At 44.9% G+C, this 14984-nt stretch overlaps 3 protein-coding genes across 4 annotated transcripts in view; 2 read left to right on the top strand and 1 right to left on the bottom strand.

The window, feature by feature from the left end:
* SPPL2B (signal peptide peptidase like 2B) overlaps positions 1–3893 on the bottom strand; it is a 31324-nt gene extending 27431 nt beyond the window's left edge. For both annotated transcript variants that reach the window (XM_066566094.1, XM_066566095.1), the window contains exon 1: positions 3753–3893. In XM_066566094.1, the coding sequence (XP_066422191.1) occupies positions 3753–3809 (57 nt within the window). In that variant the 5' untranslated portion in view covers positions 3810–3893. The remainder of the gene's footprint in view (positions 1–3752) is intronic.
* Positions 3894–9356, top strand: LSM7 (LSM7 homolog, U6 small nuclear RNA and mRNA degradation associated). Its single transcript, XM_066566096.1, has 4 exons — positions 3894–4017; positions 4249–4339; positions 5607–5678; positions 8308–9356. Exons 1-4 carry the CDS (start codon positions 3976–3978, stop codon positions 8448–8450), a joined length of 348 nt encoding a protein of 115 aa, XP_066422193.1. The 5' UTR covers positions 3894–3975; the 3' UTR covers positions 8451–9356.
* A 1880-nt stretch (positions 9357–11236) lies between these two features.
* Positions 11237–14065, top strand: LOC136566960 (kelch-like protein 24). The gene is made up of 3 exons (XM_066566363.1): positions 11237–12158; positions 12880–13291; positions 13514–14065. Exons 1-3 carry the CDS (start codon positions 11237–11239, stop codon positions 13824–13826), a joined length of 1647 nt encoding a protein of 548 aa, XP_066422460.1. The 3' UTR covers positions 13827–14065.
* The last annotated feature ends 919 nt before the right edge of the window (positions 14066–14984 follow it).

Genomic DNA, 14984 nt, shown 5'->3' on the forward strand with positions numbered 1-14984 from the left:
AAGTATCTTAGCTTTGAATATTACATGTACAACTCTCTCCAAAATCTTCAGGCAGTTTTGTAGGAGCTCTCCTGTAATTGAACAGCTTTATGCATATGGGAAACAATCAAGCTGTACAGTTAAAAGTTTTACATCTATGAAATATATGGCACACATCTTTAAAATGAGAGTAACTATAGGGTGTGTTGCTACATTTCTGTGGAGATAAGCATTACTGGAACTCAGGAATAATTCCTAAAAGGCACCTGGGAGGCAGTTATACACAATTTTGCTTTCTGAGCCATTTAATGGACATTCTTCAAAGAAATATTAAGGGAGTAGAAGGTTCCTAATGTGAAATGCTCAAAACATTTTAGAAGCTATGTAGATTTGTGTTCCAAAAGCCAAACGAAAGTCAAGCATGAGAGGAATTAAAGGCAATATGAGCAGGGCTAAAAGCAGAAGAGGGAACAGAGAGTTTTAGAAACTCTGTAGAGAACATAATCTGTGGATAATGTGGATTAACAGACATTTTTACAAAGCTATTATCACTTAGAAGCAAAGCATAGTTCTGAAGTTTGTTCTTATCCACTTTCATGCATCCAGGTTTGTTTTTATTCATGTCAGTAGGTATGAGACAACAAAAGTTCGAGCAGTGCTGCTGATGCACTGGCATAGTGGGAACATTTATAATGATTTCTTACTCCTAGAGACCACTTCATATCCTAGATTAACCCAGGAGAAAATATCATCTCCTGTGCAATCCTATACAATGTGCCTACAACACCAAAGGCTCTTTTCCAAGTGTTTGGATATCAAGTCCAGCCTTTTTCAAACACAGAAAACAACAGCTGCTGTGACAATAAGGTATATTATAATACTTGCATCTTATTGATCCTGTGGCTTAAAAAGCACACAATAGTGTAAAATTAACACAAAAGGAAGTGTTTTCTATAAAGCTGCAAAACTGGAAAGGGTTTTCACACAACAGAAATGTAAAATCTGAGGGCAGAATTTAACAGACAGATGAGCTAATCTAATGTTTGTGGTAATAGAAGGGCATACTTGTTAGCTCTAAATCTCATCAGGGCCTTCCACAGATCAATGCATAAAAGACAAGAATGCTCCCCAGTTTATTTGCTGTGCAAGTTTTTTTAGGTGAATTAATGCAGCTCAGAGGCAAGCACTGGACTTGCAAGTTAAATGATAGAAGAGGGCAGAGAGGAAGAATTCAGTTCACCAGTATTTCAAGAAACTTCAGTGTGTGTGACTGAGCCAACCCAATGTCTGTCTTGTTTGTTCCTCCCTGCCTCTGGCCCCACACTCACTGGATGTCCTATACACCTTTTCTGCTTTAGTAGCTCTATTAACTGACCTAGCCACTCATATCTCAAGAGAGGTTTCACAGACACTGGGAGCTGTGTTCCTTGAAGAAGGAATGAATGAGCTATCCTACTCCTAGAGTAGGTACCATGTCTGAGTTCCCAGGAGCTGGAGTCATTCTTTCCCATGAACTGCACTGATCCATCTGGAGACCAGCAACAGCAGGCAGCAAAGCTGCACACAAATAAAACACTCCTTCAACAAACACAGTGCAGAGAGCTACATATTCATAATGCAATAATTCCAGGAGACTTAAATTGTCAGCCACCACCATAATGCAGAATTTCAGACAGACTTTCCAATTCTTTGGACCCATATCATAGAGTGCCCTAATTTAAAATACAAACCCATCACTTCAATTCAACATATTCTGCTGAAAGCTGCTATAGTGAAGGCCAGCTAGATCCAACACACTTGCTGCAGATCATGTTGCTATGTTCGTCACTAGTCAAAGGCTCACATATCTGCTGTTGTTACAGGAAACTGAGGGGTAACAATACCTGGAAAGAACAGGAATTTAAATGAAATGTGAGAACTCAAATACCAAAGCAAGATCTAAGTGCAGATTGTACTTGGATCTATAAGATCACACCACCCTTAAAGTGTTCCCAGATAAGGACCCAGATTTGGAAGAGCCATGCTTCAGTAGCCAGGCTGATCCTTCTCCCTAAATCAGAAGATAGAAGCAAATGTGGACATTACCTCCTCTTGCCCCAGGGAAAACAAATAAACAAAACATTTCTATTATCCTGTTTCAAGGAGGGAGACAAAGGTATATGCTCACTAAGGCAAGAGTAAAGCACTGAGAATGAGTACAGCTGGCACAAAGAAAACCCACATAGCAGCTCCTGACAACAGCTGTCAGCACTGTCCCCTGGAATGACTCCAGCCATCAGTCACAGGGGTACCAAACCAGGACACGAGCACCAGAGCACTCCTCTCTGCCTCACACTAAGGAGGATGTGTTACTCAAGCCATCCCAACAAGTCCAAGCACAAGAGACGCAGAAGTTAGGCACAATACAAGGTATTCAAGCAAATTTTTAAAACATGAGCTTGGCTAACAGAAACATATTGGCAGCACACAGTACATCCACTTTTCACTGCAGCAGCAGGACTGCTTCAGCACCCTGGCCAGTCCGCCCAAGCTTATTCAACTACATTAACACTTCCACTGCACAAATATACCAAATGTCTACAGACAGGAACGTGCTGCAATGCATGGAGCTGAACATAAGACCTCCAAGACTATCCACCCACTGTCCTTCTGCACTGCCATATGCTCACCTTCCCCAAACTGATGGATCAAACGGACTCCATGCCAGTCTTTGACTCATTCTTGTTAATTCGTTAATTAAATCTTATTAATTTGTTGGGCCTACACTGGCACTACCAGTCCCTGCGAAGCCTCACTGGAGATGACAAAATGAATGGCGCATGCAAGAGCATAATGAACACATAATGAAGATAAGGATAATGGATGCAAAAAGGGAATGATATAGAAATAAAGAAGATAGCTGACAACCAGACTACTCTGTAACTAAAGATTATTGGCAAGGAAACAGTAAGGAGACAGAAGGAGAAGAAGGAAAAATTAGAATTCCATGTTACAATGTTACACCAATAATATTCAAGAAGCCATAATACACTCCAAATTACCTAACAAACAGTCAAGAAGTTTAAATGACACATTAAATGACATTTCAAAATTTTCAGAACACAAAACACTGAACTTAAAAGGCAAAAGCTATATACCATGCAGTGCAATTGCTAGAAATCCACTCTCTCCTGTATCAGGATTTCATGCCCAGTTCGTCACACCCTTAGAAACGTATCCCACAAAATAATATTTTAGTAATGACAATACAAGACTCAAGACAGACTACAGAGTCAGGGTCAGCAGAAATCCCTTCTTGTTTGCTGAACGCTTCCTCTCAGGGAGTTTGGCAGTCAGGATAAAGCCAGAGCCGTCACTGCGGGGATCTGGCCCGGGGGCTCGGCTGCGCTCCCCTCCCTGGGGCTGCCTGGCGAGGATGCTGGGCTGGGCCCACGGGGGCCCCGAAGTTTTAGGAAGTACGAGGAAAACGCTAGTTACTACGGAAAGAACAAAAAAGTCTCAAACAACCCCAGACCCACAGATATATCAATACTGCCAAATCGCGGAGGGCAGGGCCGGCAGCCCCATGCGCTCCGCTGCCTTCCTGCGGCCGCGGCTCGGCCCCGGCCCGCTGCGGGACGGCTGCAGCGCCTCCGAGCGCCCACGGGAGGCGGCTCCGGGCTCGGACGCGCCGCACAGCCCGCCCGGGCCGGGCTGCGCCGGGGGCCGCTCCCCGCCCTCAGCCGGGCTGGGCGCGTAGCTCGGGGAGTGCACGGCCCGGCACGGCCACTGACCTGCGGCAGCAGATGCAGGAACAGCCAGAGGCGGAGCGGGGCCGGCCGCGCCGCCATGCCGGGCCTGCCGCGCCGCTGCCGCTTTGTTCCGAGCTGAGCCGGGCCGGACCGGACCCTTCCGCACCGGGCACCCAGAGCCCGCCCCGGACGTCCCGCCCCAGCGCCCCGAGCCGCCAACCGGCTCCGCCGGGGCACGACGTCACTTCTGGCGGTGCCGAATGAAATGGCGAGTGGCGGCGGTGGCGGCGGTGCGGGGAAGATGGCGGTGAGGAACGGGGTAGTGTGGGCTCGGTGCCGGTGGTGCCGGTGGTGCCGGTGGTGCCGGTGGTGCCGGTGGTGCCGGTGGTGCCGGTGGTGCCGGTGGTGCCGGTGGTGCCGGTGGTGCACCTGCGCCCCCGCGCCCCCGTCCCGCCACCGCGGCATCCCGCAGCAGCGTTCCGGGTCTGTGTCTCCGCGGCTGGCGCGCTTTAACTGAGCCGCCTGTGCTCTGCCGTAGGATAAGGAGAAGAAGAAGAAGGAGAGCATCTTGGACCTCTCCAAGTACATCGACAAGACCATCCGGGTGAAGTTCCAGGGCGGGCGGGAAGGTGAGCCTGGCGCGTGGCTGCAGCACGAAGCTCTTTGGCCTCTCGGCGTTTTCCTCAGCCGATGCCTGTGGGCTCTGCCCTCCTGCTCACACTGCTTTCCCATCAAGGGAAGTGGAGGAGTAGCGGGTGCTTTTACTTATTAGTGGTTGTAGTTAATGGTGCGAAGCTTCTCTCGTTTAAGTATTCCGTTGATCTCCTGGGTGCACTTTTATGGCTCATCTGTGCATCTCTTCTTTTATTAGTTGTTTTGAACAGCCTTATTTTGGCTGGGGTTAGTTTTTTGGGGGTTTTTTTGTTGTTTTTATTTTTGGGGTTTTTTTGTTTGTTTGTTTTGTTTTGGGGTTTTTTTGGTTTTTTTTTTTCTTTCTTTTTGGATTGCAAGGATGCACTTAAAGGAACAAAGAAACATTTATGGATGTAACAATTAATGCAACTGTCGTGCCTTTCGTCTCTTGACATGGTAAGCATGCCCAGAGTTCGTGGTTCAATATATACCACGGTGCCTTTGCATCCCCGTCCCTTCCCAGCTGGGCAGGTACATCCCAGTGCACTTGGTGCCACCCGCAGGCACTTGTTTGTCTGAGTTTACCATGTGCTGCATTTTCAAACTCCACTGCAACCTTGTGCTTATAAGGGTTTGGAAGTTACTCGAACTCCTTACTGAGAAGTGTATTTGTCAAACGAGGAAGTCACTCTGTGTAATTTTGTGATATATTAAGTGACTAGTCTTGTGGAATCACGTTCTCCGTTAGGACCAAGTGCTGGTCTATCTGCAGTGCCTTCCCGTGAGGCAGTGCTTATGCTAAAGACATGATGTGCCAGGAGGACACCTGGAAGATGGGGTTTCTGAGGAAAGAACTTAAAATATGGTCTTGCTTCATTTTTAACCATAACCTTTCATTAAGGATATGTATTTTGTGTTGGAGTTGTCTTTTTTTTTTTTCTTTGTGTGCCTTGTACTGATTTGTTATGCAGTATTCTTAAAGTGCCCTTGAAGTTGTCTGAAAGCAAGAAAGTTAGTGTCTTGAAGAACATTTGGAAGAATTGATTGAAAAATCTGTAACTTTTAATTGGTGCAATGCAGACCAGCTCTTGTGTACTTGCCATTGATAAAGAAGACACTGTTTAATATCTCTGGCCTCATTTGTTTGGACTTGCCTGAAGGAGGGAAGAGGCCTGGAGAACTGAATCTACCTTTCATGAAGTATTATGTTGCTGTATACCTTGTTTTGGTCCTAATCATTGTTTTCTGTGTGGTCTTCAATAGCAAGTGGTGTCTTGAAAGGATTTGACCCTCTTCTGAACCTTGTGCTGGATGGTACCATTGAGTATATGCGAGGTAAGTAATGTGCGATCTTTGGAAAGCTTCCCTTCCCTGGGTGATTTTCTTGACAGAAATCTTACAGTTCTGTAAATGAATAAGCAGAAATGGCAGATTAACATCACCCAAACTGCAGCATGCTTGGGATAACTATCTTTTAAAGAAAGACGTAAGGTGATGGGTCTATGGGACCTGATAACATGTTCCTGAGGGAATTGGCTGTTACAGTTCCCAGGCTCCTCTAAAACATTTAACAAGTGATGGCAATCAGATAAAGGGAAAGAGGGAAACATTGAAACCATTTTTCAAAAGGGAAGAAAGGAGCCTGGGAACTACTGTGCTGTCAGCCTGACCTCTTGTGCCTGGGATGATCATGGAAAAGATCCTCCTTAGAGCTCTGCTAAGACATTTGGAGAACAGGGAGGTGATTTTAGACATCCACTATGGCTTTACCAAGGGGAAATCCTGTCTGAACAACCCAGTGGCCTTTGACACAATCCCCCACTGTCACAGCAGTGGGCCCCCGGCTGGGTAATAATTAGCATTGCCTCCATGGTTCACAGAAGGCTGATCAATATTTTTATTTTGTATATATATGTATTTATATATATCATTATTAAGAACCCCATTGCTTTTATAGACCGTTACGTTACACCTGGACTGAATTGGTCCTCCAATCCAAACGCTATCACCATTGGCTAATTAAGAAATCATCCTTTGGTAAACAAATCTCCATAACACATTCCACATGTTCACAATAACAGGTGCAGCAGGCCAAGATAAGAACTATTTCTCACTCTTTTCTCTGATCTTCTCACAGCCTTTTCCAGAAAGGCCTGAGAAAGTTGTCTGTTGCTCTCTGTGGCCTGAGAGCTGCTGCCACACCCCACAACATCCTTCTCCCTAAATTGAAGAGAAATGGATTTGATGGGTGGACTGTTTGGTGAATGTGGAATTGGTTGGATGGTCATATGCAGAGGGTAGTAGTCAATGGCTTCATGTCCCTATGAACATCAGGGACAGGGGGTGTCCCTCAGAGATCTCTGGGGACCAGTACTGTTTAGTGTCCATCAGTGATGTAGGCAGTGGGATCAAGTTCACCCTCAGTCTGCAGGTGACACACCTGAAGGATCCAGAGGGACCCTGCATCCAGAGGGACCTGGACAAGTTTTTGAAGAGGGCCCAAATGAACTTCATGAGGTTCAGCAAGACCCAGGCTGGGGGATGAATAGATTGAGAGCAGCCCTGCTGAGAGGGACTTGGACTTGCTGGTGGATGAGAGGCTGGACAATATGTGCTTGCAGCTCACAAAGCCAGCTGTATCCTGGGCTGCATTTCTACCAGGGAGGGGATTCATCCCCAGGGAGAGGATTCTGCCCCTGTGCCCCTGTGCTCAGATGAGACCCCATGAACAGAGCTGCCCCAGCCCTGGGCACCAGCAGCAGGAGGACGTGGAGCTGCTGGAGCCAGGCCAGAGGAGGCCACAGAGATGCTCCAAGGGCTGTGGCCCCTCTGCTCTGGAGCCAGCCTGGGAGAGCTGGGGGTGCTCACCTGAAGAAGAGAGATCTTTGAGGAGATGGTATTGTGGCCTTTCAGTTTTAAAGGGACATAAAAGGAAATGCCAGGGGGTGAATGCTTCAGCAAGCCCTATTGTGGCAGAGCAAGAGGTAATGGGTTTAAACTAAAGGAGGGTCAATGTAGATATAACAGAAGATATAGATATAAGGAAGACAGTTTTTTTATAATGAGTATGATAAAAATACTGGGACAAGTTGCTCAGAGAGGTGGTAGGTGCCCCATCCTTGGGAGCATTCAAAGATGGGACTCTGAGCAACTGGGTCTAGTTAAAGATGTCCCTGCTTGTTGCAGGGGTGCTGTACTAGATGACCTTTAAAGGTGATTCTGCAGCAGAAGTTAGGTTAAGCACATTCCCTGTGATAGAACATCCCTGGTAGTCCTTGCTTGAGCTCCTCTATAGTTATCTCATTGGCTGCCCTTGTCCTCTAAAGCTTCAATAAAGCAGTGTCTCTTTCTTCTCTGGTACAAAAGCTATCATTTGATAGGACAATGTTTTTGAAGAGTATTCTCCTACCTGTTTAAAAGGGAGCACAGAAGCTTTGAATTTCATCTTTAAAAGAGAGTTTTGAAATGTGTTGTTCATTTCTATTGACTATAGAGATATCTCTATATGGAAGATAGAAGTGGTTGGTTTGTGTTTGTCCCAATCCAGCCCTGTTTGGCCTGGTCTGAGAATGGACTGGTGCTCTCTTCCCTAGTGCATTGAGAAGTCAGGGTCTTTTTCTGATCTGCATTAATCCCCAACTGTTTGTCTAAAATGACATTTGAAATGGGATCAAGAACTTTTATTAATCACTTGCATGTATATTATTAGTTAGAGGCCTATGAATTCTTTAATAAGTGTGTTCTGCTTTTTGTTGCATACAAAGCAAGTTTTGTTATTGCTTACTGTAGGTAAGGTCTTGAAAACATCAAATGTCACTGCTGCATCACCTGTATGATCCATGTGTTCAATAAAACAAAGCAGCTATGCCAGGAAAGAACATGCATGTCTGTGCCTTTTGAAGTTGATGGAATTTGGTTTCCTTTTCTTATTTTCCTGTTCTAACCATGGATCTCTGCTTTTTAGATCCGGATGATCAATTTAAATTAACAGAAGACACACGTCAGCTGGGACTTGTGGTTTGCAGAGGAACTTCTGTGGTTCTGATTTGTCCACAGGATGGAATGGAAGCTATTCCAAACCCTTTCATTCAGCAGCAGGATGGCTAATGCTTTCTTTGGATTGTCTCTGAAAACTTCAGGGGTGCAAGTCATTGGAGAAAACTATCAGTGTGTGAGAAGCTTCCTGTTTTGGGGGGAAGTTTGAATGTGTATTTGTTAGTGTGAAAGAAGTCAACTTTTATTTTTGTGGCTTTCATAAATGATGAGAGGATGAGGAATGTAAGAAGCATGTTCTTGTTTTCCTCCCCCCCCCCCAAATAAGCGTGTAACTATGTTGTTTAGAGCTGACAGAAGAGAACATATTGTCATGAATTGTCTGAGACCTTCTTGATCTTGTGAGTTTTGAAACAACCCCATAAAATTAGTTATGAATGCCCTGAATATTGGTTATATTCTTTCAATTTTTAAATACATTAAAATGCCTTTAATCGAAATTAAAAGCCTAAATACAGTAGAACATGTTTTTCTTCCTCTTAGATATCAGTACTCAACTGGGGAAGCATTATGTTGTAGTCTTCTGCTGTTGAGTTCAGTCTCTTGTGCAGGAAAATTACTTCCTTGTGTAGTGTCATCGCCTTTACAAGGGATGTAGCCAAGAAGGTCTTTTTCAGCACTTGTTCCAGAACTGGTGGGCTGTGATCTGTGTATCAGCAGGCTCACATATTTCTACAGAGGATTGGTCTAACTTGTGGGATAATGCTTGGTTAAGTGACCTAAACCTTATGGAGGTAGCTATTTGTTACTTGGAATTTTAGGAGGAGAATATTTAATATCCTAATATTTGTTCAATTGTAGGCAGTGTCTGGAAGTACTGCATATTTTTATATTGTAGCTATCCACTTGTGGTTTTGCCTGTTATAACTTGATTTGTAAGTAAACATTTTTATTTCTTTTATACTGCAGAAAATGCAAGATTTGAGGAGTTCTGAGTGAATAAAGACAAATTGATCTGTTTCCAAATGTCTGGTTTTTAGTCTGTAAAAGTGCACTACAGCTGACATTACAGTTCTCCAGCCATAAATCTAAATAAAATTAGTTCAGGAGGTGCATAAACACTGCAGGATCAGGAGGGACCAGAGCAGAAGCCGTACTTCAAACAGGGAATTGATGGAGAAGGCCTGAGAGCATCTTGTCCCTCTTCTGAAGCATTTTAAAGACTACCTGGTTGAGGCATGTGCCTGGAGCCTGTAACCTGCTTCTGCTACCTGCTCTTGCCTTTATAGAGGACCCTTTATGAGGAGGCTGTGGCAGAGTGAATTGTTTTGCTGGCAGCAGCAGTTTTGTTCCTGAAGGGTGTCAAGAACACATGGCAAGTACAGGTTGTTTTGGTTATTTTGGCCACAGCACTTTTCTCCCATGCATAACCTTTCCTGGGTCAGCTCCAAAATGGGTGGGAACTTAGAGTAAATTTCATTGTAGTGAATCTGACTTCCAGGAGGCTCTGAAACTAGGGACCTGGTGTTGTGTGTGATGTGTTGCCTGTGTGAACTTGGGTGCGTCTGGATTTTAATCTGGGGACTCACAGAGCTGTCTATAAAGTTGTGCTCCTCACAACCTAGTTTTCTAATGCTACAAAACTTGCTTGTGAAACTGCACAATTCAAAAGATAATCCTTATTTAGAGTGTGAGGAGTAGAATTTGCTTGCCATCGGCCTGAGCAGAGTCTTGAACTGTCCTTTTAGGTGGGAGAAAGATTGCTGGTGTTGATGCCAATAACGTGCTGTGCTATTTTTGCACTCTAAGTATAGCATCAGAAACAGGCCTGCTGGGGCTCTCTGGGCTGGATTCTGGGCTCTCGGTGCTGGGAGATCTGCCTGAAGGTGTGGGTCAAGTGTGTAAACTCTGGAGAGGGGCATGTTCCCAACATTTCCTGCTCAGGTGTTTGGTTGCTTGGTCTTTGTTGTGAGCTGCATGGCTCTCCTTTTCTGCAGCACAGACTCTGAGGTTATACTTTGGAGTCAAGTACCTGAAAAGAAGAATTTGAAAATAATAGGGGGCAGACATTTTAGCAGGGCCTGTTGTGATAGGACAAGGGGTAATGGTTTAAGCTAAAAGAAGGGTGATCCAGACTAGAAATAAGGAAGAAAGTTTTTATGATGGCATGGTGAGACACTGGCAAGGCTTCTGTTTGCTGAGCTCTGCCAAGAACTGGGAGTGAGTCTTGCTGGTATGGGCTCTTTGGGTAAGGGACTCTACTTCAAGATCCCTATGCAAGTCTCTTCATGCAATAGCTTTGGAAAAATTCATGGTGGCATTAGCTGTTGCTTGTCCTACATCTGTGTTTTTTTAGTGCTTTCAGATTGAGGATGACTGAACATGTGAAGCCATCTGGGTTTGAATGGGGGCTCACTCCTTCTCTTACTAAAGTATAAAGTTAGATATGTAATAAAAACTGTAATCACTTTGGTATTTGGTTAAACTTGAACTAATGAAAGATGAGGTAATAGTTGTTTTTTTCCAAATGCGTTTAATGTTTTTTACAACTTCTTTATATTTACTCACTGCTTAGGAATCTTTTGGTTGTTTCTCCAGTTTTTTCTTTTTAGCCCAGGCTCTTTGCTTGGCTAACAGCTCCCCTTATTTGCTGTGGCCTTACCTGGTAAAAGTAGATGCCAGTCAAATCTGTAATTTTTAGGTTATACAGCTGTTCTGCTAATGCTGTTCAGAAAGCAGCAGAAAAGACAGAAGAACAAAGCAGGAGAGTAGAAAACATGCTATTTTTAGGACAAGATTGGTTTATCTCATGCTTATCCTAGCCAGGGAGATAGTGTTTCCAGAGATGGAAAGGGCTGCATAAGACTGAGTTAAAATTAACTGCCTGGCAGTATACAAGCATGGAGCCTGCACAAGAGCCACAGGAGCTGGGACCTCAGACAGAAATGATTGCAGACACAATTCTTGAGGTTGGAGAGAGACTCTTCCAGGTCAGCCGTAGGGTGCTTTCAGTACACAGTCGATATTTTGAAGCCATGTTTTTTGGAGGAGCAAGAGAGAGCTCTGAACAGCACATAGTGATCAAAGGGATCGATGCAGTGCCATTTCAGGCACTACTTGAGTTCACTCGCACAGCCCAAGTGCTCATAGGTCAAGAAAATGTGACCAGCTTACTGGAAACAGCTGATTTTTTTCAGTTTGATAGGGTGAAACTGTTGTGTGAGAAATTTCTGGAGAGAGAACTGCATGTTTCAAACTGCCTGGGCTTGATGATCTACTCACAGCAATTTGCCTTTACAGAGTTATATGTGTCTGCTATGAATGTGGCTCTCACTCACTGGGGGGATGTGATATGCCAGGAAGAATTTAAGGCATTACCCAAGGAAATGCTGGTGCAGCTCCTGAAGAGTGATGACCTCTTCATTTCAAGAGAGGATGTGGTTTTTGACAGTATTGTGATTTGGATAATGGAGGACCCAGCAACAAGAGAGGAAGAATTTCTGGATTTGGTGGGCGAAGTCAGGGTCACTTTTCTGAGTTTGTCCTTCCTCGATATCTTGGTGAAACGCAGCAAGCGTGCTGGAGAGACAGATATCTTTTCCAGACTAATAAAGAAGTTAGACAGCTGTCCCCCACCCAGCTGGCAAAATCCGAAACTGTGCCCTTATGCTGGCCGGAGCTATGACACCTTATATGTCCTGGGAGGAAAGCATGACAAGGAACAGCAAGAATTATTTCTCTTTCAACCTAAAACAGGGACCTGGCAGGCTTGTTCTCCACTGCAGCGCAAGAACCTCACCCAGTATGCAGTGGCAGCAGTAGGTAACTTACAGAGGAGGGAGACTGAGCAGATGCAAACAGAAGTTGAGACTGAGTCCCAAATGCAGGGAGTTCAACTGTTGCTGTAAAACTGTTGTGCTCAGCATTGCTAAAACCTCATTCATATTGGTGTTCACATTTGTTCAAAGAATGTTTTTTTCTTCCTTAGTCCTGGGAGAGTGCTAGACAATACTATTCTCCTATAGCAGAAACTATGCAGTCTCCCAAGCTCCTTACCTTGACTTTATCTGGAATTAGTCTAAGGACTTGGCTTTAAAGCCAAGTGTATTTTTTGGCCTTCTCTTTTGTAGTGATTTAGACATATGACAGGTGAATTCTGATTTATAGTTGCCATTACATTAAACTTATCTACAGATGCTGGGAAATCTTCATGCTTGGAGACTTTCAAGCCAGCTCAGTACTATGGCTTCCTGTATTAGTGTTGGCAATAGTCCCATTTCTGGTAGGAGTTTTTAGAAGTAAGATCTCTGAGGTTCTTTCCAACCAGTGTTTCCATGATTCTGTTCAAAAATGGGAGCAGGCTTGGAAAGACTGGCTGCATTCCATAGGCCCAATGAATTAAATACTACAAACTGATAGAAGAGTGATTTTCTCTCCTCATCTTGCACCTTATCAGTACAGCCCAGGGTGAAATGAGAACCCCAGGTATCAGGAGCAATTTTTAGCCTTCACATGACTAGTATTTTCTTTGCTGTGCTTCCAGGGAGCTTCCTTTTTGTGACAGGAGGATATTTCCGGGATGAATTTGTGTGGTACAGTGTGGATTGGGTGCTCATCTACAACTGCTTGGACAACTGCTGGCTGGAAGGGCCAGCCATGAAGAAGTCCCGCAACAGCCACTGTGCAGTAGGAGTAGGGCTCCACTTGTATGTCCTCGGAGGGAGTACAGATGAAGGGATAATCCCAGCAGTGGAGCGCATGGCTTTGATGGAGTCAGAGTGGGAAAGCATGAGTCCTATGGCTCAGCCTGTGGAGAGAGGCGACGCGGCCAGTGTGGGAACCAGGATCTATGTGGTCTGTGGCCTGGATGAGAATGGACACGTGTATGATGGAGTCCAAAGGCTGAACACAGAGACAGACAGCTGGGATGTCATCTCGTTCTCCCCTCTTCCAAGGTAAGAAATAATATTCTGGGACCTGGCAGAAGATGAAGGATTCTAGTGTTGATCCGGCTCCAGGAAGAGGTTATAGTGTAGAAATCCATAAGTTCTGTCTCTGCAACACTTCTGTGATTCTCTGTTTAAATAGGACTTCTGATCTGAGGACCAAGATCACCCTGAATATTTCAGGGGCCAAATCTTTCTGTTGATTCTGATCAAGGGTTTCTTCTCTCTCAGGTATGACCTCTGCATCACATCCCTGAATGGGGCTCTGTACACTGTAGGAGGGGAAGCTTTTCGATTTGATGTGGAGACAGATGAATGGACCCAGGTGAATGAGGAATGCTTGACCCAGAAGTTTTTCATGGGATGCAGCACCGTGAATGGACAAATTTATCTTCTTGGACAGAGGAAGGGAAACAGCACCCTCCCCATTGCAGTCCTCTTTGATCCCTACACTGATGCGTGCCAGGTCATAGATAACAAGCTCCCTTGCCCCCTTCCTATTCATGGCTGTGTCTCTGTGCGAAGATTTGATACGTGGGCATAAGAGTGGAAGATATGTACTTTACAGCTGAAGGGAGTTAGATTGCATCAACTTTGGCCTGTGACATTTAAAAAATTTTATTCCTTTGTAATTTTATCTTTTTTTTTCTACTTGACAAATGAACTTGAAGCAAAAGCCAGTGCAAACTTTGTCTACACAAAGGCTGAAATGGTGATTGGTATTGTTATGGCATATAAACTCCTTAGGGTTGATGCTTAGTAAAGGGCTGTTCTGACCTTTAACCTCTGTGTCTCTCTGTTCTTTGAACAGCTGGAAAATCACTGCCTCATTGTTAGAAAATATCATAGGATTTAAATAATCAAATGGGTGTCAAGGGAATCTTCAGCATGGTTATAAGCCCATAGTGCTGTAGACAGAGCCAAAAACCCAAACAGCAATTGCTGTCAAGCCATACTTAATATCCAGTACCATTTTAGCCTGAAATAAGCAAGTTTCACAGGTTAATTATGGCTAAAATTATCTTTAGTCAAGGCTGAAGAGCACCACAGAAGGAGGGAGACTGTTCTGGACTTATGGATTCAGGTATGTGATGACAAACTTCTGCACACTGAGTCTTAAGAATCTAGCTTCAGTTTCCTTAGTTGTCTTTGGGTTCACAGCTGCAGAGACTCAGAATAAAAATGCCCATCCCAAAGCACGAAAATGAAGTTGCAAGGCAGGGTCCTGCACATGGCTGTAATTAAAGACTGTGTATGAGGAAGAGCATTTCCTGGGCAGAACTATGGCCTTAGGGTGGTAGGGATTGATCTCCAAGGGCACTCGGGCCTCCCAAGTGTGGAGAGGGAGAGAGTGACAGCCCCACTGGTGCAACAGACACGAGCTGGGAGGCTGCACTGCAAGCACTGCTGTCATCTGTGCTGTCAGTCTGTTCTCTGATGTGACACAGCAAGAGACCTCCTGAGCTGAGTTATTATCATCTCCAGAGAAGGGGAGAGGCCTTAAAAACTGAGAGGTGTTGATGAAAAACAATCCTGCCACTGTGACAGCTCTGTCAGGACAGCAGGCCTGCAGACATGGAGCCCTCTAGGTCTGGTTTGGCTTCCTCTCCTTGCCAGCTCCCTCCCAGAGCTGGGGGTCCCATGATGGGGCTGCAGCAGCCAAGGCTGGGCCTGTTCTCTGGGCCCAGAGGCCAGTTGTGCC

This window comes from Molothrus aeneus, chromosome 27 (genome assembly GCF_037042795.1).
Source record: "Molothrus aeneus isolate 106 chromosome 27, BPBGC_Maene_1.0, whole genome shotgun sequence".
NCBI classification, from domain to species: Eukaryota; Metazoa; Chordata; class Aves; order Passeriformes; family Icteridae; genus Molothrus; species Molothrus aeneus.

Bases quoted from the DNA above. Each gene is read 5' to 3' on its own strand.
- LOC136566960 (XM_066566363.1), top strand. From the start codon at position 11,237: ATGGAGCCTGCACAAGAGCCACAGGAGCTGGGACCTCAGACAGAAATG. The intron at 12,159-12,879 runs GTAACTTACAGA...CTGTGCTTCCAG, and splicing joins GTATGCAGTGGCAGCAGTAG to GGAGCTTCCTTTTTGTGACA. The intron at 13,292-13,513 runs GTAAGAAATAAT...CTTCTCTCTCAG, and splicing joins TCGTTCTCCCCTCTTCCAAG to GTATGACCTCTGCATCACAT.
- LSM7 (XM_066566096.1), top strand. From the start codon at position 3,976: ATGGCGAGTGGCGGCGGTGGCGGCGGTGCGGGGAAGATGGCG. The intron at 4,018-4,248 runs GTGAGGAACGGG...GCTCTGCCGTAG, and splicing joins GCGGTGCGGGGAAGATGGCG to GATAAGGAGAAGAAGAAGAA. The intron at 5,679-8,307 runs GTAAGTAATGTG...TCTGCTTTTTAG, and splicing joins TACCATTGAGTATATGCGAG to ATCCGGATGATCAATTTAAA.